Genomic DNA, 25,329 nt, shown 5'->3' with positions numbered 1-25,329 from the left:
TTAGTACATAGAACCCGCAGACTGTTTTGCATATAACACGACCATATAAATGCATGTCAAAAATGATTCAGCCAATTAGGCAGTTCGCTGATTTAAACAAATGACCACCTTAAAAAATGGTTAAGATTGAACATGAAGGCCAAAAATTGTGAAACTCAGACTCCAAAATTTAAAGCAAAATGGGACTCGTCCTTCTCTGTGCAACAATCTCTCTCCATGCAGTTGCCAGAACCTGAGGTGTAATCAAAAGTTAAACTTACAGAAAAGAAGTCATTGAAATCAATTTCACTTGGCAAGCCCAGAGAGGAAAAATTAAGCGAGAAAAAACTGCAATGAGTTGATTAAAAGTAGTATCGATTCATCTAATTTTGAAGGTTTCCGAATTTTATGATTAGTTTTGAAGTCAATTATACATAGTGCTTCGTGTCCTAATGATGTGAAGACATTTGTATACAAAGAAAGTCCAGTTTCACAATGGGATGTAGAGCCAAAGGAACCAGCACAAATTGGCAAGGAAGCTACAATTACAGGGGGCAGGGCTGGTTGGTATTAGTTTGGCAGAGATTGACCATGTGTGATTCAGTAGTTCTAATGAGTAGTTTGGGCATGATTAAAGGTCTCCCTTCACTACATTTAGTTATTTTGACATTATTCTACTCATTGTAATCATCTTGATAAAATCCTGAATATAACAAAAAATTTGAATTTGACATTTTCATTGTTCAGATTATAATCCTAAATTGTTAATGTTGAATGTTCACTTCGAATTTCAGTAGGATTCAAATATTTTAATGTTTACTATTTTACTAATTTGCCAAAATTCCATTTGAAAATTCAAAATTGCAATTCTTATACATCCACTTGCAGCATATAGCTAATTTGGAGGAGGCAGCTGAATAGAAAGCGAACATGACAGTGTATGAACAGACATAAGGCAAACATGGTAACCCACCAAGGGCAAGTTGCCTGAATACGTAGCTTGATACTACCACTATGAATGAAGCTATTGAGGATATTGCAGCTATACCATCCACTACCATAATACCATTAGAGTGGCAACATGTTTTTTTGAGTTTTAGTCTTTAGAAGAAATTTATGATTTATATATTTTTACTAATACTGAAACTTCAAGATCATATGTTTTAGAGGTTGAGCTCATTTTCTGGTCTATGATATACATTAAACACTGATGCTGATTTATATGTAGTGAAAATCAGTAATATGTTCTACAAATTTAGTAATATATGTTTTCAAATGTTCAACAAATACGCTCAGTTTTTCGTCAAGTTTTTGAAATTATCAGGCCTGAATTTTACAACTACAGCTTAAAGAACATTTAGGAGCTTTAGCAACATAATAAATAGCTCAAACACTTAAAAAGTATAAAATAAAATGATACTCTATAGAGTCTATCAAATAGAAAAGACGGAAAAGAGCATCCCATTCGATTGGACAACCAACTCTACAAAGCAGAAAGAGAGGCAGTCTCCGCCAGAAGCCAAAAATCCAGAGCTCGACAACGATTTCATGCAACTTGGGCATCGATTTTCATAACAAACTCAACTGGGATACTTGTAGATTGAAAAGAATCCAAGGGGGCTGGAAGGCATTATACTCTTTACAAAACAAGTGCAGGAACGCAGAATTATGGGATTGGACGACCATGAAAACTCTGTTTGGTTTGCTGGTCACTCCGGTTATTCTATACGGATGTGAAGTGTGGGGCGGTAGTATGTCCAAACAGAAATGGCGGCAAGTAGAAAGAATTCAAAAACACTTTATCACATGCAATCTTAAAGTCAAGACCACAGTTCCGTATGAAATCCTTTTGGCGGAGGTGGGTTCCTTTCCATTAGAAGCCGTCGCATTGACCCGAATGCTAAGCTATTTAAAGAAAACCCAAGGTCTAGAAACACATCGTTGGCCCAAGTTGGTAATAGAGGAAAAACTTGTGAGGCGGAAAAGCACATGGATGAAACAAAATGACAAATGGATGCAGAAATGGGATATCAAAATCCAAGCTTGCCCGGATAACATTAAAGAAATAAAAAAGTTTGTCAATGAAAAATTTCATAATATTCTGTAGACAAGACACATAGGGAGGAAAAAATCTTATTACATTAAAGAATTTAATCCCACTTCTAGTCATGATGAAAAGGCCTATATAAGGGCAACTATTAACTGGAAAGCAAAAATGTTGATGGCACAAATTAGAACTAGTTCACATCAGCTGCGATGTGAAACTGGTAGATGGCAAGTTCCAAAGGAAGAGTGGGCAGACAGAACATGTTTATTTTGCAATATGGGAACAGTGGAGACAGAGCAACACTTTGTCATGGAATGCTTGGCTTACAACGACATCAGATCTGATTATACAAAAATTCTGCAGAACAAGGACTTCAACTATTTATTTGAGGAAGATCAAGTGAAGAGAACAGCGGAGTTGATTATCAAAATTCAGAGAAGAAGAGACAAGTTAACCAAAACTTTGCAACTGACTAGTTTGGCTCCTGACTCGGGAGGGCAATTGCATGGGTCCCATAGACTACTTTAGTCTCGTGGACGTCATTAAAATCTATCATCTCATATCATATCATGCCTTGGCCAAATTTTGTGTCAGGAAGTTAGAACTATTGCCTCTCCATTTCAAATCGGCAGATTTGTAACAATTTGATCTTTCCCTTAAACATGTTGTACGGCAAGGCGCGGATGACATCATTTTTCTGCCCATTAAGCCTGGAGTTAATGCAAGTCCGATCATTGAAAGCCTTGAGCATGCCGGAAATAAATGAAAATCCAATTGCATGGATTTCTAGCCAACGATCGAAAAAGGAGATATATAAAGTAAAATCCACCTGGCAAAAGTTGATCATTCCTTCTCCCTAATGCCCATTTTCAAAATCTGTAATTCAGTTGCTTGCTTAAGTGTTATAGAAAGCCATGTCTGCGAGGTTTATGGGTTATGACAGTCTCAACGGGATTGATTGCACACTGAAAAATCTAAGTGATACTTCATAGAGGTTTTATGATTTGGGTGATTTGCATCAAAGGCTGAATGTGGACCCAATTCACCCTATCACACAGAGGTTGAAGGAAAGCAGCTTAGTTGAAGCAGCCATGTTTCCAGTTGCAGTTCAAGCGCTCGAGCTTATCATGGAATGCATATCGCACTATGATCCCAGCACCAAGCAAATAAAGATGCCTGGAGATGAAGTACTCCTCACCCTCGACCGAAACACGCTATAGACCAGTTTCAGACTGTCCGTGAGGGATGTCTAGAGCAACATGGACTTCCGAAATTCAGCCTCCATGTTCAAGGGAAAGAAGACCTTGCACAAAGGAGATATGATGACCTCTTGGTTATAGACCACTCCAGGAAGAAAGAGCAAAGTGCCAAAGACTTTGTATGGCACGAACTTAAAGAGAGAGATTATCCACATAATGGTTCTGTTGCCAGCTGAAGGGCAAGGAGGTTTCTCTGAATTTTGTGCACTCCTTCTATATGGTGCAAGCTGTGTGCGCGAAAAGAAAGCATGTAGATTGGGCTCAGATCATGAGCGACAACCTCTCTAGCTAGCTCCAGAGCACTAAGGCCCAAATGGAGTTTTTATATGTCATACCTAATCTATGCCTTGGTGACCATCGATTTGTACCCAAGATTGCCGCATGTACAGGAATTCAACGAAGATATTTTGGTTTATGACTTTTACCCATGCCTCCAGCTGCATAGGAGATATGTAGATTTTGTAAAGATAATTGATGCATTCATGATGTGAATTTTTTGTATGTTGCACAGGTGCCCTGAGCATCGTGTCTCTCTAGAAGCTATGGAAATGGTACTTCAGTTTGAGAGTTTCTTCATTCAGTTTCCAACCTTCTCTTACCTCAGAGTAGTGTGTTTTGATAGATTTCCGTGGAAGGTGCCCTGATCTTCAGATGACCAAATAGTATGGGTAGAAATGTGCAGGCAGATCATGGAAGTTAATGAGCTCTGTTCGGTCGTGAAGAAAGCATGCAGTGTTAGGATATTATGTTTTGGAGGTCACCCGTGCACAAAAGGAGGGAAGTCTGGTAGAGCATGACCCATCGTACTTCACTATCCAGCAGTGCAACATGTGTAATGTCCCCGTTATAAAATAAATGTATTTAATTAAACCTTGTTAATGGGCCGATTGATTTAATATATCTTGAACCCATTTTTATTTTGTTTCCATAGTTTGTGTCGCCGTCGGCTATCTTTATACACCCTCGAAAAGTTTCCCAATGGGTATTTAAGCACGACTTGTAAGTAGTCTTTAGGTATGCAGTTTGGATTATTTTCTATGTACTGTGAATTCCTATTGGAGTTCTCTATTGATCACCATTTCGTAAGTGAAAGGCCTTCCCTATTTGGTTTGTTCGATTTCGGTGGGATTCAACCCTCACCCTATTCCATCACCTGTAACACTTCGCTCGGGTCTGGTAAGTCAGAGCATCATCATATTGCAAATATTCATTGTGTTGGTTTGATCTACTCTCTTGTCCTGTGTATTTCCAATTGTGGTTTATCTGCATCAAATCTTGCTATTTATTTACATTATTTGTTAGTTTGCAAAGTCTCTCTATGCATCACCTACAAACTCCATCGATCTCTAGTTCTCACCATACACTGTATGGCCTCCCATTTAGGCAATGGCTCTCACTCTCCCACACATTTTCCCCTCCATCCATACTTGACCTACACTCCACACATTGCCTCCCTCTGATGCCATACGGCCATTACACATTCATCACCGTATTGCACTTTCTTGTGTCATACAGCTTGCTACCTTCTTATATGGACTGGAGATATATTCCCGCCACACATACTCCCCACCTTACACCATACGAAAACACCCACACACACTGTATGATCCCTCTGGTAACACCGTACAATCATTGTAGTTACATTGTACGGTCATTCTGGCAACGCCGTATGACCTTTTTGGGCATTGTCTTGGTACCGTACAAACAATTTAGGTGCCATATTCCGTACTTGCCCTCTTCCTCCATCGTATGGATACCTCCCTTTACACTTGCAAGATTACTTTTTCCACATTGTACGAGTTTTTGAGCTCCTTTTGACCATCATCTAGTCCTCTTGTACTCGGGAACATTATATTGGTATCAGAGCTTTTGATCCTGCCCGCCTGTGGAAGTGAATGCAAGTTAATACTCAAAGGAGAAGGCAGAGTAACCCTATTGATAGAATGGCAGATTATCAAGATTCCATGACAGAACTCATGAATCTTTTGAGAGAGTTGAATAGAAACCAAATGCAAATCAACAAAACCCAAACGCTTATGCAAGAAACTCTACAAAAATTGGCCGAGGAAAAGACAGGAGAACAAAATGGGCATAGTGATGATTTTGTTTCGGGAAGGACAAATTTTCAACCCTCTTGCTCTCAACCCTTGATACCCATCTTCCTTCCAAGGACGGAAGCACCATGCAAAGGAAGAGAGCCCACTTTTGAGGAAATGCAAGAAAAACTTCGATAAGATTGGCAGAACGTGAATATGGAAGGTGATATATCTTATAGAGACTATGTTGATCTAAGAATGAGATATTCTGGTGGGAGAAATCACAGTTATTTTAATGATGATCTCAAGAGAAAGATGAGAAAGGTAAACTTATTGTCATTTGATGGATTTGGAGTCATTACTGCACAGTCATGGGTGCTAAAGGCAGATACCTATTTCCAACTCAATCCAATGCTCGAAGAGGAAGCAATCAAGTTTGTAGCTCTTCATCTGGAAGGAGTGGTGCATGAGTGGTGGCATCATGGATTGGTCACTCTTGGTCACGACCAAGTGACCTCTTATGTCAAGTTCACTAAGAGACTCATTGATCGTTTCGATAGGAAAGATCCTGAGCAAAACTGCAAAGATCTAGCTCAGCTAAAGCAAACGGGCACGGTAGACAACTACATTATTGAGTTTCAAAGGCTATCAATCCTACTCACAGACATCTCTGAAAGACACCGAATTGTGTTATTCATGGATGGGCTGAGGGAGCCTTTGAGAGGTTGGATCAAAGGGTTCAACCCGTGTACACTCAACGAAGCTATTAAGAAGGTGCGTGACATGGCTGCATCTTCCTCGAAAACTCACGTAGCTACACCAACACCATCCCCACAAGAAGACAAGGATAACGAGATAGTTCAAAAGAAACCTCAGATTGATGAAGATTCTCGGCAAGAACTTCGGAGGAAAAAATTTTGTTTTACATGCAAAGAACCATGGTGACCTGGCCATTGTTGCCTTAGCAAGGGAAAGATTCATTACATTGAAGTGATGCCTGATGACGACGAAGGACAAATACCTGCAGCAACAGATGAAGACATTACCTAGTAGGAGAGAATAAATGCCCTAATACAAAAAGGGGGTTCCATTGCTACCCTAACTACATCGAGTGTAGGTGGTATCTTCAGGGTTCGTGGCACACTTCACAAAAAATGAGTCCCAATCATGATTGATAGTGGTGCCACACTCAATTTCATCAATTGATCTTTGATTACTAGCAAAAGCCTGCACGCAATTGAGCATGGAGGACTTGAGGTTAAGGTTTCAGGAGGAGCCTTGTTACCTTGCACTCATGTGATTCCACGACTACAAATTTCCATGAGAAACTATACCATGACAGATGATTTCTTTGTCATAGATTTGGTTGATACCGATATCATTTTGGGCATTCAGTGGTTGGAAACTCTTGACCAACACACCCAAAGTTTCAAAAGGATGGACTTTTCATTCAAGACAGATGGCAAGAAGGTGCTACTAAGAAGAATGTCAAATAAAGGATTGAGGGAAGTCACAATCAAGAAGATGGAGACAATTTTTAAATAGGATTTGGTCCCATACGCTGCAAATAAAAACAAGATAGTTAACACCTCACCACATTCTTTGGATAATTGGCGAGCCCATCTATTGGTTGAGTATTCCAAGAACACTTTTGCATGTGAGTTGATGGATGGCTATGTACGTGATGAAAGATACAAAGTTATTGATGACATCATTTACTTCAGCGGGAAGATTTACTTAGTGCTTGACTCGGAACTGAAGGAGCTGACTACAGAAGGTTTCATACAACCAGATGTGCATTTGCTTGAGGAAAAACAAATTTTGGGACAGGAGGACTATAATGTCCCCATTATAAAATAAATGTATTTAATTAAACCTTGTTAATGGGCCTATTGATTTAATATATCTTGGACCCATTTTTATTTTGTTTCTGTAGTTTGTGTCGCAGTCAGCTATTTTTGTACACCCTCGAAAAGTTCCCTGATAGGTATTTAAGCATGACTTGTAGGTAGTCTTTAGGTATGGAATTTGGATAATTTTCTATGTATTGTGAATTCCTGTTGGAGTTCTCTGTTGATCACCATTTCTGAAGTGAAAGACCTTCCCTATTTGGTTTGTCCAGTTTCAGTGGGATTCAACCCTCACCCTATTCTGTCGCCTGTAACATTTCGCTCGGATCTAGCAAGTCAGAGCATCATCATATTGCGAATATTCATTGCATTGGTCTGATCTACTCTCTTGTCTTGTGTATTTCCAATTTTTGTTTATCTACATCAAATCTTGCTATTTATTTACACTATCAGTTAGTCTGCAAAGTCTATCTGTGCATCACCTACAAACTCCATCTATCTCTAGTTCCCACCATACACTGTATGGCCTCCCATTCAGGCAACGCCTCTTACTCTCCCACACATTTTCCCCTCCATCCGTACTTGACCTACACTCCACAAATTGCCTCCCCTTGATGTTGTACGACCAATATTAGGTACGACCATTACACATTCATCACTGTACTGCACTTTCTTGTGTCATACAACCTGCTACCTTCTCATACAGACTGAAGATATATCCTTGCCGCACATACTCCCCACCTTACACTGTACAAAAACACCCACACACACCGTACGACCTCTTTGGGCATTGTCTTGGCACTGTACAAACAGTTTAGGCACCATAATCCATACTTGCCCTCTCCCTCCACCGTATGGATACCTCCCTCTGCACTTGCAAGATTACTTTCTCCATACCGTACGAGTTTTTGTGCTCCTTTTGACCATCATCCAATCCTTCTATACTCAGAATGGGCCTGCCCTAGCACGATACAAGAGATACCTATGGGAGTTCTTCAATAAAGAGATTGGCAGTGAGCTCAATGAGCTAAAAAATGACTAAGGCATAGCTCAAGGCCATGAACAAGTTGTCAAATTACATTAGGTAGATGTTTGTCTCCATAGCTACTGGAGTAGGCGAATCCTCAGATTCCCAAATTTTTGATTTGTCTGCAAAGGAGAACAAGGCCCTGCTCTTTGACATACTACATTTTCTTGTGAAACTAAAATATTTTGGTTCCTAGCTCTGGTGGAGCATCCTTCCACCATTGTTTTAAGAGGCCATCAAAGTGGGGATGATGATACCATACACTTTAAAACTTAAAAGATGGTATTGAAAAACTACTAAGAGGAGAATCTGATGGAAGGATGGACAATTGAATAGGGAAATGGCTAAGTTCTAAATATGGTGGTACATTCGATTGGATAGTATAATTCACCAATTTCCAATATTGTGAACACAAAAATCTATCCAATCTAATTGCAATCTGGTGTAACCCAACTCTTCTATTAGTCCAAGTAAAAGATCCATCTTGTGGGGGAACATCAAATAGAGCATTATTGTTAACAAAGTCATTAAAGTCCTGGGTAGCTGTAGGAGGGGAATAATACCTCCATACTTATCTCTAGGATGAAGAATGACACTAAAGTCATTGAAAATAATAAATTTGGCACCTACTGATTACTGGATAAAACCTATGAGAGTAAGCCATAAACTTTGTTTATCTAACGTAGGGGTAGGGCCATAAATATTAATCAAATGGAATGAAAGTTCATAGTGTTGAATGGATAAAATTTGCCAATTAGTTCCTTGATGAAGATGTTGAGCCTTGATAGTCTTAGGATTCCATAATACAACAAGGCCCCCAAAAGTACCTAAGCTAGGAACATGTGAGGAATTCCATGTTGACTAGCATCCAATATTTTTCTGAAAGCTATTTATGGATAGTTTAGTCTCCTAAAGAAAGATTAGATCACATTGGATAGAATCAAGACACTACTTGATCTTATTACATTTTTCAGGGGGATTAATACCCCTGACATTCCATGAGAGAATTTTCATAATTGACAAGGAGCACTCTTGGTGCTCCTTGTTGATCATTTAGAGGTAGGAAAATTACCATCCAAAGTTGACTAGATCCCTGCATCAACTTCTTTTTTAGCTTTTGGTGCTTTTGATGGTCTATCCCTAGGCTTAGAAGATTTCTTAGTTATAGGAGATGATGAGAGGGGGGTTTGCAGCACAGACAATTTTTGGGAGAAATCAAAATTAACATTAGTGAGAGTTAGATCAACAAAATGGGACCTAGACTGAGCAGAATTATCTATTTGAGTAGGAGACTTTTTTACTGCCAAGCTAAGATCTAAAACATTCATAAAGCCTTCCATCCTCAGTGAAGGAGGATTTAATTTAAAGTGTACATTGTCCTTAGGTAGGTCATGGAGCATGATATCTTCATCAAAGAAATTGGGAGGAATTAGTACAGTACACTCTATTGCTAAAATTTTGGCATATTCAAAAGACAATGAATGTCCTTGTGAAACTAATGTAGCTTCTAATCTAGACAAGAAAGAAAGAGGTTGATCATTAAAAATGAGCTCATTAACAACAACTGAGAGGGATAAATAACACCTTCTTCATTGGTAGCCGGATATGTAATTGCAAGTTTAGAAGATGTTGATGACGTAAAAAGAGACTGATCTAGACTTATATACTTATCTTGATGAGTATCCCATTTAAACAAAAGATGGGTAAAAAAAAACATACAATTTTTAGGAAAAATTAGAGGGAAAAGACCCTAAATTGGGAAAAACCAATAAGAGAAAAAGAATTCCCCAAAAACAACATTGGGAGTTATTAGGACTTGAACAGTCTCCATGGGATTGATCTTTTTGTGTATAACAGTGATCCTTTAGCGAATGGTAAAAAATTGGATTTACAAATGAGAAATGATATGGGCCCCTTGACAGTTTAGCTTTAGATACACAGGCATCATTAGGGTCAGAAGGAACAGACTATGTCCTAAAAGTGCAGTTTAGTGGGTCAGAGCCATGGTTACTACAAACTATTAGATTAGAGCAACTTGGATCTTGACATTGATTAGTAAAATGACCCAACCAACCTGCCATCTTAACCACAGTCTGTGTGTCCTAAATAATAATTGTTTGGTTCCAACCTCCATATTTAGATGACATAATTAAGGAAGAAGGTCATGGTTTATTCAAATTTAGCAAGCCACAAAACCTTATAGAAAGAGATGGTTCATCAAAAGGCACTAGATCATGTCTGATGAATACCCCTATTGTATATGCTATTAATCCAATAATTTGTAGATCTCTATATTCCATTGGTAAAGTAGGAAGCTCAATCCAAAATGGCATAAAATCACAGGTTGTATGACTAGGTTTAAGGTTTGGAAACCAAGTGTTGGTATATATTCCCAACCCTTTACAAAACCAACTGTTAATTTGAAGAGCATTATCTCGAGAAAGCTTAGAACCAAATATAGCAATTAAAAAGAAAGTCTCAGATCAATGTAGAATAAATCAATAACACCATACCAATAACGCTTTTCCCAAAAAAGAAGATTTGCAGCCGGGAGGAAGGACCAAATCTTACTGATGATTGCTATATCGAGCATGTAAGAGATCTATGGTTCGAGAAGTCCATCTTCAATCACAAGAAGTTGGGCATCGCCATATGTGAGTGTGGCAATTGAACTATCCAGATTATTATTGGGACCAGATGATCTTATTGAAGATGTAGACCCCAAATTTTCCTTCCAAACTTTGAGAGGCTGATTTCCCACAGATTTTTTACCTCCAAGTGAAATAATATTAGGATAAGAACTAATTTTTGGATTAATAATGGAGATGTTATTTAGACATGACACATAAGAAGGGAGTTGGTAGTTGAAATGTTCAATCTCCTCACTAGTTTTAGAAAAAATAGGTGTGGGCCACTAAAGTGGCCCATGACAAATGTCAAAATCAGCTGGATCTGAGGTTTGGTAGCCTTAGACCATGATTTGTCTTCTTTGCACCACATCAACTACGATTAGAGCCATATGATATGTTGAAATCCCTTACATCTATTTTTCCACCATGATGACAAAGAAGAGGAAGATGAGCTTGGTTCAAAGACCTCCCATGTACATCAAGAGCTCTAGTCCTTCCACCTCACTCATGCTCAATACAAAACTCAACCAATTCCCCTTTTGCCAGAGATCTAAATCCATTATAGAAAATCAATGTCTTGTGAACAAAAATTTCTTTTCTATCATCATCAGGGGCAATGAATCCATAACCCTTATGTGAATCAAACCACTTGACCTTTCCAGTCCTTTTCCCACTCTGTACCATATTTTTGTTTCAATAATCCAATTACAAACCTTAGCAAATATATACAAAATCGCAGATCTGGATTTGCTGAAGGTCACAAGTCCTGATTTCCTCATATGTAAATATAGTAGCAAATTAATGATTGATGAAAGTCACAAATTGGTATCCTGGGCTACAAATCTAATTCTAACTTTTCTTGATCCAACCAGACTTTTTGATGCAACTTTTTTAGAAGTTGATATCTAGTGCAAGAAATGGTTTGATGTAGTTGTAATTTTATCCAACTAAAATCAATGTTAATTTTGCATCTTCGACTCCGCTTCCCAATAATGAATTGTGAAAACTTGTTGAATCCTTTATGAAACCTTATGAATCATGTGTTGCTATAAATGGAGGTCATGGTGAATTGGAAATGAATTGGAGGCACTTTATTGAAAATTGTTGTTGCTGTTGGAGTTCGTTGCCACTATTGGAGTTCACTACTGTGGAGGAGAAATGGGCACTCTATTATATCTTTGTCAAAACCACCAGAAACTTTGTCAAATTCTCAATATCTTCTTTGGTTCTTTGAATCACACACTAGAACCAACAGATCAAAGGAGATTGCATAGATTGTATTCCTCAATCTGAGTTCTGTACTCTAGCTGTTGCAAAAATAAAACAAATGAAAAACCCTTTGAAAGAAATAATGTTCTTCACATCACGACAATGGAAGGGCATTTATGGATTCTTCAAGATGTGAAATGTCTTTCTAGAGCTTACAATGCCAATCTAAATACACCGTTGCCTTCTCTTTCGATGTTTTTTCTTACCTAATAAATAATTATCTCACCCTTGGCAGAGACAACTTTGCTCCCGAATTGTTTCTGTTGTTTCAAATTGCCAAATCTTGATCTGGAAAGCCATAGAAGCACCTCCTCTCTCACCACTGTGATCTCTCCTTTGAGAAAAACCCTAGATCTGAGAAGTTGCCTTCCTAGAAAACCCTAGATCTGAGAAGTCACCTTTAAAAATTGAATTCTAGTTTTAAAAGATCAATTTCCTTGTTTTGAAAGTAGAGCTTGAGAGTGGAAATCACACAAAATGTGTCTTTCGCAAAGCATACAACCATGAAAAACAAGTGAGGAACAACTCCGAATTGGAAACAATTTTGAAAATAGTAAACTCTTTATATTTGAGATGTGGGTATGTGCAGGATCATGGTGTGCCAAAAAGTGGCGATGTGAAAAAAATAGAGTTTAAACACGTCTAAAAGTGCTTCAAAATCTTCTCTAACTTTTTTCCACCTATCTAGGTACCAAGCCTGGAAGGAAAAGCCAAGCCTTATCAGATATCTGATAATCATATGACATTATTATTATAATATTATAATAATATAAAAATATTATATTATAATAGTATAATATATTATTTAATATTATATAATATAATATAATAATAATAATAATAATACTATAATATAATAATAATATTATTATATTATAATCGTATAATATTATACTATAATAATAAAAAAGTATAATATATTATAAACTATAATAATATAATATAATATAATACATTATAATAATATAATATAATAATAATATTATATTATAATAATATAATAATAATATTATATTATAATAATATAATAATATAATATAATATTTTATATTATAATATATATTAATGTAATATAATATATATAAAATATAATATAAAAATATATAAAATATAATATAATATAATATTTCAAAGCTATATGTTATATGTTATATATCTTATATCTTATATATAAAATTTAAGATATGTGGGCTATTGGATATTCGATAATATCGGATATCCGATATCTGTAACATTACATATTTTAAAAAGACCAGACCCGCAGGCCTTTATTTCTCACATTTTGGGGGCTAGTATTAGTGCGCGACTGGATATCAGATATAGGATCGGATATTAGATATTAAGGTTTTTATTTTTTGTTTTTTAAACTAATTTTTAACCTAAATTCGATAGATTTTAGCATGATTTTGTTTGTTTTAGTTGAATCTAGGGTTTTTTTTGAAAAAAGAGAGGTTAAAATTAAGGTTTTTTAAAAATATATTACGTTTTGCAATTCAATAGGAATGACAATCAGAATGATGACACTGAGGCAGGAAATAATATTCCTCATAACCCCCCACCAAACGATCTAGTACCCCCACAAAACCGTCCACCAAACAATCCTCTACCCCCTCAAAACCCTCATTGAATCAAGGATTTGATAAATGAAAATCTCACTGAGTCGAGAGGTTTGCATAGAACATATAATAATGTACCCACATTGGCTCTCCATGTTAAACACCATAGTGGATAACATTAAAACCCTTACAAACCAACAAAATGCTGCTCTTCATTGGCGTGATCAAATGCATGAGATGTTTGATGATGGTTTGGATTATGATGAGGTTGCGACCCTCAACATAAGCAAAGAAAATTTGGCCAACCTTTTTGTGAACCCAAAAATGGGTTTACTAGTTGACCCAAAATAATCCAAAGTATTGATTAAATGGTGCACAAATGACACCATACGTGCAAAATTTTGGGATCGTTGGTGGATGGTCTTTGATATCCCTTCACATGGAAATTTAGACATACCATTTTATTTCCTTAGAAAATTATATGCTGAATTTGTGTTGAAACTTAAAGTGAACTATTGGAGCATGAAGCCAAACATGGGCTTAGGACTAGGAGCTCCTCAAGATAGACCCTGTTCCCAGCAGAAGAAAGCTAGCACTTTTGTCCCCCCCACTGATATCTCCCCTCCTCCTCGAGTGCAGCATCCAGATATTATGATAGAGGCTAGCTCTCAGAATATCAAAGCCATTCATAGGCTGAGTAGCCTAATGATATCTCAGGCTAGGTCAATCCTGCCTCCTCATGTTGATGATGTTGGTGCCAGTTCATCATCAGCTAGCTCATCACACGTTTGTCTGCCTCACACTTGCATTATGTGCAAGAATATTTGCCTGGGTCCCATAGGTGATCTTCTTGAGTATCCTTTTGTATTAGATGAGGATACACTAGAGACACACAGAGGCTACAGACCCTGATGCGAGAGAGGAGGGGAATGCAGAGGCATGGACTCCTTTGGTGTCGATACATGTATATATATATTTTTTTATGACATATGTGATTTAAAGTTAATTTTTATAATAGAGTAATTTTAATTTTTAAGCCATATTGACTTTTATATGTATGTAATCTTCATTCACGTTTAGTTGATGACCGAGGAGGAGCTTAGACAGATTGATGATGCCACACTCTTGACCATTTCATTTGGCCTTGAGACATCTATGGTACATTATGTTGTGTTTGCATTTTTTTTCTATTTGATAGTGTAGCATATATGGTTGCTAATCTTTCTTTTATCTTGCAAGTAGCACCTGTCCCAGAGGGACAAAGTGCGGAGGGTGAGCCAACACGCATTGACAAAGGAAAGGTAATTAGGCGCTTTCTATTTGATTAAATATCGATGCATTCTTGTCAAATGTTTGTAGTAATCCCATTTAATTACATTCTTTATTGTATATAGGGTGTTGCTACTAGTGATAAGCCTGTACAGATTTCGCATCGTAGACCATCAGGGATTTCCATTCGCACTGAGAGCCCCATTGTATGTATAAGTATCATTTATTTTTAATTATCCTTATCTTCATAAATAAATTCAAAATTGATTTCCGTGATATTAACAACTACTATTTTGTATCTCATAGGATACTACTAGTGCACATGAGGTCCGATGGGAGTGTTATGTAGATTTGATGACGCGACCACTCACTCCTAAGGAGGAGCCTACAATAGTAAGTTTTGAATTCATGATTAAATATGTTATAAATTTAGCATGCTATGAATTATAATGTTATAGTTTAAATTGTTGATTCATCTGACAAAGGTATTTGAACATATACAGCCCACAATCAAAGAGGTACCAGCATTGTTGAGGGCATACGAGAGGACTTTTGACCAGCGCAGGAGGACAATGAGAGAGGTATTTATTATGAAATTTTGATAGTATTAATCTCCATTAAAAAAAAGATCATTATGCATTTGAGTAATTCAATGTTAGATACGTAGAATCATATAAATTTAGTAGTCTAACTTTGGGTTTTCCTTTTTTGTTTATGTAGGAGGCATCCAATCCACCTAGTGTAGCGAAGAGGCTGCATTTTGATCATCCACCAACACCCTAGGATAGTATAGTTTTCGTAGGATGCATCATGAGACATTTTGGGATGGCATATGCCACATTGTATACAGAAACATTGATATTATACACATTCTAATGGCATGATCAGCCACATTTTGTATATGGATCTATGTATTTTGATATATATTTGAGTACTTTGTCTATGGATACATGATCTTTGATATATATTTCTATAAAATTTTGTCTATGGATACATGTATTTTGATATATATTTTTTTCATTTATGTGCACAATGATATACATATTAATTTAGTATCTAGTATTGTTCAATTTATCGTGGATCATGTGTATTATTCATGTTTATGGAATATCATTAATTTTGATTATGTTTGTTATATTCAATTCAAATGCAATAAGTTTTGAATAACATTTTAACAACCTTTATTATCAAATTTGGATGCAATGTATAATTTGAAGTGCTATCATGACATAAACACACTTGTTAATCTCCTACACAAGGTTCAGATAACCCCAAATCTGATTTTAAACTCCACCTTCAACCTTGAAACTAACTCTTGGCTTCGAATCTAATCTCAAAACATTTAAGGACTCCACTCCTCAACCATGGATTCTATCCCCAACCACCAAGTCATTCATAGATTCATAATCTTTGATAACTAGCACTTCACTTTGTTACTATCCTCATACTACAACTTTTCAATTTCAACATAACTTCAAAATATCTCAACTTAAGAGACTTGATTGGATAGTTCATCGATAGCCCTCATGAGCTCTGAGTTATTTTAGGCCTCAACATCACCGTCCTATAGCATTCAACGGTTCATTGATAGCCCTCACGAGCTCTGAGTTATGACTCTCAAAATATTGACCTCAAAATGCACTTAGAGCACCTTGGAGACTCCTCAGTATGGGATGGCCGTGGATGATGGATGGTCTCCGTGGCTAGAACAAGGGTGTTACTAAGGTTCACCAGCCCACCCGGAGCTAATGGCACAGATAATTCGATGCCAAGATTAGCAGTTTCAAAGTTACGTTGTGGTGCACCTATGAACTGAGGCACACTACGAGTTTTGGCATCGAGCAAGATCCCTGTGCCGAATCAAAATGAAATGTGATCTCTCAAAAATGAGATAGATTATTTTAGGTCTCAGCATCATCGTCCTATAGCATTTGACAGTTCATTGATAGCCCTCATGAGGTCCAAGTTATGATCGTTGAAAGATCGACCTCAAAATGCACTTAAAGCACCTTGGAGACTCCTCGGTACGAGGTGGCTGCAAATGATGGATGGTCTCCGTGGTTAGAACAAGGGTGTGACTAGGGTTCACCTGCCCATCTGAAGCTAATAGCACTGACAATTCGATGCCAAGATCAATGGTTTCAAAGTTATGTTGTGGTGCACCTATGAACTGAGGCACACTGCGAGTTTTGGCATCGAGTGAGATCACTATGCCAAATCCAAACAAAATGTGATCTCTTGAAAATGAGATAGGTTATTTTAGGCCTTAGTATCACTGTCTTGTAGCATTTGACAGTTCATCAATAGCCCTCACAAGCTTTGAGTTATGACCCTCGAAATATTGACCTCGAAATGCACTTAAAGCACCTTAGAGACTCCTCGGTACGGGGTGGCTGCAAATGATGGATGGTCTCTGTGGCCAAAAAAAGGGTGTGACTAGGGTTCACCCGCCCATTCAGAGCTAATGGCACCGATGATTCGATGCCAAGATTAATGGTTTCAAAGTTACGTTGTGGTGCACCTATGAACTGAGGCACACTACGAGTTTTGGCATCTTTCAAGATCGTTGTGCCAAATCCAAACGGAATGTGATCTCTCAAAAATAAGATAGATTATTTTAGGTCTCAGCATCACCATATTGTAGCATTCAATAGTTCATCAATAGCCCTCACGAGGTCCGAGTTATGACCCTTGAAAGATCGACCTCGAAATGCACTTAGAGCACCTTGGAGGCTCCTCGGTACAGGGTGGCCGCAAATGATGGATGGTCTCCATGGCCGGAACAAGGGTGTGACTAGTGTTCACCCACCCATCCGAAGCTAATGGCACTGACAATTCGATGCCAAGATCAATGGTTTCAAAGTTACGTTGTAGTGCACCTATGAACTGAGGCACACTACGAGTTTTGGCATCAAGCAAGATCATTGTGCTGAATCTAAACAGAATGTGATCTCTCAAAAATGAGATAGGTTATTTTAGACCTCAGTATTACTGTCCTGTAGCATTTGACAGTTCATCTATAGTCCTCACGAGCTTCGAGTTATGACCCTCGAAAGATTGACCTCGAAATGCACTTAGAGCACCTTGGAGACTCCTTGGTACAGGGTGGCCGCAAATGATGGATGGTTTTCGTGGTCGGAACAAGGTTGTGACTAGAGTTCACCCACCCATCTGGACCTAATGGCACTGACGATTCGATGCCAAGATCAATGGTTTCAAAGTTACGCTGTGGTGCACCTATGAATTGAGGCACACTGCGAGTTTTGGTATCGGGTGAGATCGCTGTGCCGAATCCAAATGGAATGTGATCTCTCAAAAATGAGATAGGTTATTTTAGGCCTTAGTATAACCATCCTATAACATTTTAAAATTCATCGATAGCCCTCAAGAGCTTCGAGTTATGACCCTCGAAAGATCGACCTCGAAATGCACTTAGAGCACCTTGGAGACTCCTTGGTACGGGGTGGCCGCAAATGATGGATGGTCTCCGTGGATGGAACAAGGGTGTGACTAGGGTTAACCTAACCATCCAGAGCTAATGGCACTAATTATTCGATACCAAGATTAGCAGTTTCAAAGTTACGCTGTGGTGCACCTATGAACTGAGGCACACTACGAGTTTTAGCATCTTTCAAGATCGTTGTGCCGAATCCAAACGGAATGTGATCTCTCAAAAATGAGATAGGTTATTTTAGGCCTCAATATCACCATCTTATATCATTTGAAAATTCATCGATAGCCCTCACGAGCTTTAAGTTATGACCCTTGAAAGATCGACCTCGAAATGCACTTAGAGCACCTTGGAGACTCCTTGGTAAGGGGTGGCCGCAAATGATGGATGGCCTCCATGGCTGGAACAAGGGTGTGACTAGGGTTCACCCACCCATCCAGAGCTAATGGCACTGATGATTCGATGCCAAGATCAACAGTTTCAACGTTACGTTGTGGTGCACCTATGAACTGAGGCGCATTGCAAGTTTTGGCATCGAGCGAGATCGTTGTGCTGAATCCAAAAAGAATGTGATATCTCAAAAATGAGATAGGTTATTTTAGGCCTCAGTATCACTATCCTGTAGCATTTGACAGTTCATCGATATCCCTCACGAGCTTTGAGTTATGACCCTCAAAAGATCGACCTCGAAATGCACTTAGAGCACCTTGGAGACTCCTCGGTATGGGGTGGCTGCAAATGATGGATGGTGTCCATGGCTGGAACAAGGGTGTGACTAGGGTTCACCCACCCATCTAGTGCTAATGGAGTTGACAATTCAATGCCAAGATCAATGGTTTTAAAGTTACATTGTGGTGCACCTATGAACTGAGGCACACTACGAGTTTTGGCATCAAGCGAGATTGTTGTGTTGAATCCAAACAGAATGTGATCTCTCAAAAATGAGATAGGTTATTTTAGGCCTTAGTATCACTATCCTACAACATTTTATAGTTCATCGATAGCCCTCACGAGCTTCAAGTTATGACCCTCGAAAGATCGACCTCGAAATGCACTTAGAGCACCTTGGAGACTCCTCGGTACGGGGTGGCCGCAAATGATGGATGGTCTCCATGGCTAAAACAAGGGTGTGACTAGGGTTCACCCACCCATCCGAAGCTAATGAAACTGATGATTCGATGCCATGATCAGCGGTTTCAAAGTTATGTTGTGGTGCACCTATGAACTGAGGCACAATGCGAGTTTTGGCATCGAGCGAGATCGTTGTGCCGAATCCAAATAGAATGTGATCTCTTGAAAATGAGATAGGTTATTTTAGGCCTCAACATCACTATCCTGTAGCATTCAATAGTTTATTGATAGCCCTCACGAGCTTCAAGTTAGGATGCTCAAAAAATTGACCTCAAAACGCACTTAGAGAACCTTGGGGACTCCTCGGTACAGGGTGGCCACAGATGATAGAGGGTCTCCGTGGCTGGAACAAGGGTGTCACTAAGGTTCACCCACCCACCTGGAGCTAATGGCACTGACGATTCAAATAGTTCTAGCCATTAGGAGTTAGATTTTGAAAAGTTGTCAAGAAAATTGCAAAAGTTGCTAAGCAACTTTTTGCAATTTTTGCGCCAAGACAAGTTTTATTGCAAATTTGATTGCAAATAGACTCTAAAAACTCCTAGGGACCCTAATAATGTTCTAAACATCTAGACTTACCTAAAAAACTTGGAATTTACCAAAAATCAACTTTATTGGACCAATTAATGGCCAAGGCTTATAGTTGCACCATGGGGTCTTGTGTCCATTACAAATGTGGATGGTCACAGGGAGATCATTAGATCTATCTCTAGACCTTATTACATCAAGAAAAGAAAATTGATTAGGTGCTTTGCACTAGTGTTCCCTTTATTTCATAAAATTTAAACTATGGAGTTTCCTTCCAAAATGCTCATGTAGCCGTTACATTCAAGATTTGAATTTTCTAAAGCAAAAAGCTAAATTTTAAGTGACTTATTGAATGTTTCAACTTATGAAATGACTTGAGATTATTATGAGACCTTATTAGGACCTATCTAATGACTCACTTACCCTATGCAAACCTAGACATTACTAAAGTTCAAATCTCATGGTCCTTTACAACTTTTCAATATGAAAGTCTTTCAAAACATTATACAATATTATGACTCTTTATGCTTTCAAATGCCATGATTGGTTGCAAAATGGAAGAAATCAGGCATTCTAATTGTTCATCCATACTTTCTAGATTTTTCTTATTTGATTAGTTTGATAAAAACAGTTTTAATAATCATAATGTTAGCTTTATGTCAAATAAGGAAAAAATCAAATTTGTAATAAGATATCCACAAGAAATTATCTTTCATATAGTTATAAATGCTCTTAAAATTGTCCTTATAGCCTTGTATCACATGCAAATATGATTTGCAAGAACTTGTTCAATATCTTCCTCTTATAATTCCTTACAAAGAACCTACCAAAATACAAATTAGAATATGCAACTAATTTAACCTATCTTTTTCATTATTACAAAAACCATATACAAAAAAAGTTCACATTTTACATCATAATACATCATAAATCTTAGGAATTCTCTCCAATACCACCCCCTCCCCTCCAACTCTTCATGATGTACCTACATTCCAATATCATAAAAAAATTAGTAACTTATTGTATTAAACAAGATAATCATTAGTTCATTGAATCATTATGAAGAAAATAACATAAGAAGTAAATATACTTAGTCGAGTGTTCCAATAGGGTCCTCTCTTTGTTTTAGGGTCTCCAACAGGGCTTCATGATCAACATTAGCAATAGTAAAAATTTCTTTCACTTTTGGTCTTCCTTGATGCTTCAATAACTTTACATTTATTGCTATAATAAGATGCGAATATATGAGAATTATTTTGTGCTTCTGATAGTTTTCAAATGCAGGAATTCCGTTCCTTCTAAGCATGTATGTCTGCAGCCATGTTCTAGCGACAACCATTGAACCAGTAGGATATGTGAATCCATCATCATTCGTGATTGGTTGTACAAGTTTTTGTTTACCTCTTACACAACGTGCTAACCAATAATCAGATTTCTCATCATTCCCTTGTGGTGCAACCAATTCAAAGACATGTCCTAGCTGAAGTAGAAGTGATAAATGGTTATGCTCAAGTGAACTTTCCATGTCATCATTTCTAATAGAGGGTATGATAGACAATGGAGTAAGATAATGTGGAGCCCATGTGTCCACCCACTCACTTGATTCACAGTGATCCCAATCACACTGAAAACAACTAGGACAAAAGCAAGCTAGCTGTCGTGTCCAAATGGTCCATGTACTAGAATCAGAACTCTGAAATGAATGCATTTTTTATGAGTCTCTCACTGTAGCACAATCTAATCTATCAACTATAGACCCTTCCTCAACCAACCAAAAGAACCTGCGTACCACTGAATCAAGAGTCCCCCCCTGTGATAATGCTAAACTACACCAATCACCAATGTTACGAGCATCAAGAAGCTCTGCTGCTGAAATCTTCAGTTGCTCCTTGACTAGAGCTCTCTTCACACATGCCCCCACTCCATCATGTTCCCCTTTTCCATGGCCGAACTCAAAAAAACTCCAAATATGAGGCACCCCTCTCTCTATGTGCATCCTACACAACCAATAAAACATGCGAGCATTCTTGAATTGACCTGTACAGTTATCTGACCAAATGATATGTCTATCCATAGCAATTGCATGCTCATGTAAGAAATCAAAATAATTCTTGAAACAATGTTGCACAAACTCCTGAGAGTGAGATCTATCATCACTCATATAAAAATGATTGTCTAATAATCTTCTGATTATCTTCCGCACTATCAGGGGCATGTCTCTATGTTATGTGAAAAAAAATAGCAATCTGAATAGAGTTGTAATACTGAGATTGTGTCTCATTTTGAAGTTGCAATGTGTAGTTCTCAGCTAAATCAACAACTGATATAATAGTGCCAATGGGAAAAGTCTCTTTGCACATTCTAAATTGTTCATCCAACCACTGAGACCTGTGACTATGTCTTGCATACTTGTAAAAAAGATTTGCCTTGAAATCTAAAATAAAACTAGTCACACTGATATCTTTTCTAACCAATTAAAATCTAGAGCTCTCACCTCCACTCTTCAATGTGTATTTCACCGTTTCATATACCTTTTTTTTCACTATTGTCTTTCCAAAATATTGTTCGCACCCTTCATGGAAACATGTGTCAAACTTGGATAAGCCATTACATTCTGAGCACTTCTCATTTAAGCAAGCATTTCTATAAAAGAAACAACCATCAACTCTACGACATAAAAGTTGATCTAGCAAGTCTCTTGATGATTTTGGAAGCTCACTAGCACCACAATCCTCCAACATTTCTTTACCATGCAAAGTAGAATGGATGGAACGTAATAGTTCATAGTGCATAGAAAACTCAACATGATATTTGCAGCAACATGTATTTCAAATTTTGAGTGGAACACAATAAAATGGCTTCAAAGATTCAAAAGCCCTTTGTGATATATGAAGACTTGGATGACTCTCTCTAAATCGTTTGAACAACATAGTTTGACTTACCTCCAAACAGTGTTTAGGATGTGGCGTGTGGTCTCTGATGCCAATTCTCAACTTTAACATGTCTTTAGCATTGGGTGATACTTGTGAGTTAAAGTGTCAAAATTGTGTAATTTCTTCCTTCACATCATCAGATAGCTTCTTATCAAAACGTGGAAGTCTCCCACCAAATGCCCATGTTTCATTTTGAAGAGGATCATCAATTTTCTCTTGTTGACTAAGTGCTCTTCTCAAAGTAGTACGATTTAGATTCAAATCAATACAAGTTTGTCTCATATATCTACCATTTTCTCAAATGATGACTTACCAAAGAGGTTGTAATAACCCTTTGAGCAGCTTTGTTATCCTTCTCCCTGTTATTTTTCCCAATGCTATTGAGAGCACTGAAAAGATTCTTCACAATAATGACATTTCTTTCCAACTTTTTATTGACACGAATCTTCAATTTGGAAAGCATAGGTCTCATCTTTTGCACCTTTAATAAGTGCATGAAAAGCTGACATTGCTCTACCACTGTCTTGTTGCCCAAAAACATCTGATATAGTCTTGAAGCCCATAACCGAATGGTTCTTTCTGATTTTTTCCCTTCCAAACTAGTAATAATCATTTCATTAATTTCAATTATCCATTTTGGTGTTTTAGAACCTTCATGTCGATTATAATTAGGAGATATGTAACGTTCTTATGCATTAGGTTCCGGTGCATTGTCATTTTCGACATGGTCAATTATGCAATTTGGATTATGACTTGCTAGCATTTCATCTTCAAAATTTTCATTCTCTAAATTTTCAATTTCGACATTATCGTTTTCAATAGGTACATTTTCATTCCCCAACTGTACATATTCATATATCTTCTTTTTACGTTTATCCTTTCGACGACTGTTGTTCCCCATTTAGATGACAAATTTGAACATCTAAGGTTATATTTTCGAATTTTTTTCGATTGGTTGGGCCCCAAAACACACTTTTTTGCAAAACCCATGAAAAAAGAACTGAAAAAGTGATGTTGTCGAGTCTGTAGGGACGGGGATATGTTAGAAATTGGTGCCAGAAAAAATTTGATATCGGATATCCGATTTCAGATCGGATATCCGATTTTCTCCAATGACATTTGGAGGGAAAATAGCCTTTGCTATAATAGTATTAATATTATAATAATTATTGGAGGGAAACCGACTTTGGTTTATTAGTATTAATATATAGTATTAGAGCTATAACAGTATTAATATACATATTATTATCATAGCTATAGTATTAATAGATAGTATCAATATTATTATTATACCTATAATAGTATTATTATTATTACTATCGATATAATAGTATTAATATTTAGTGTTTATTTATCTTACTATTATTATGATACAATAGTATCAATATATATATATATATATATATATATATATATATATATATATATATTAATACTATGCCATAATAGTATTAATATATATATTATTATTATAGCTATAATAGTATTATTATTATTACTATAGATATAATAGTATTAATATTTAGTGTTTATTTATATTATTATTATTATTATACTGCAATAGTATTAATAGTATATAAATATTTCGTCATTTAATGGTTCAAAGGGAGTCATAGGTCACCCTATGACCTCCTTTGACCCATATGAACAATTTTAATATGTCCCTAGGGGTCCTAGGACAACAAGGGACATATGTTGTCATTTAAAGGGTCAAAGGGGGTCATAGGGTGAGGGGTCATAGGTCACCCTATGACCCCCTTTGACCCATATGAACAATTCTAATATGTCCCTAGGGGTCCTAGGAACCCTAGGGACATATGTCATCATTTAATGAGTCAAAGACATATGACCCCCTTTGACCCATATGAAAAATTTTAATATGTCCCTAGGGGTTCTTGGACCCCTAGGGACATATGTCATCGTTTAATGGGTGAAAGGGGGTCATAAGTCACAATATGACCCCATTTGACCCATATGAACAATTCTAATATGCCCCTAGGAGTTCTAGGACCCCTAAGGATATATGTCATCATTTAATGGATCAAAGGGGGTCATAGGTCAAATGACCCCCTTCAACCCATAAGAACAATTCTAATATGTCTCTATGGGTCTTAGGACCCCTAGGGACATATGTCGTCATTTAATGGGTCAAAGGGGGTCATAGGGTGACCTATGACCCCCTTTGACACATATGAACAATTCTAATATGTCTCTAGGGGTCCTTAGGACATATGTCATCATTTAATGGGTCAAAGCGGGCCATAGGTCACCCTATGACCCTGTTTGACACATATGAACAATTCTAATATGTCCCTAGGGGTCCTAAGAAACCTAGGGACATATGTCGTCATTTAATGGGTCAAA

General features: G+C 37.3%; 1 protein-coding gene across 1 annotated transcript in view; it reads right to left on the bottom strand.

Moving 5' to 3' along the window:
- LOC149572444 (glutamine-dependent NAD(+) synthetase-like) overlaps positions 1–25,329 on the bottom strand; it is a 46,991-nt gene that overhangs the window by 1,005 nt on the left and 20,657 nt on the right. The window contains exon 3 of the mRNA XM_089815840.1: positions 162–232. Within this exon, the coding sequence (XP_089671966.1) occupies positions 162–232 (71 nt within the window). The remainder of the gene's footprint in view (positions 1–161; positions 233–25,329) is intronic.

This window comes from Cupressus sempervirens, chromosome 2, assembly GCF_028749045.1.
Source record: "Cupressus sempervirens isolate cs-2001-9-10 chromosome 2, ASM2874904v1, whole genome shotgun sequence".
Lineage (NCBI taxonomy): Eukaryota > Viridiplantae > Streptophyta > Pinopsida > Cupressales > Cupressaceae > Cupressus > Cupressus sempervirens.
This window is presented reverse-complemented; position numbering and strand designations above follow the sequence as displayed.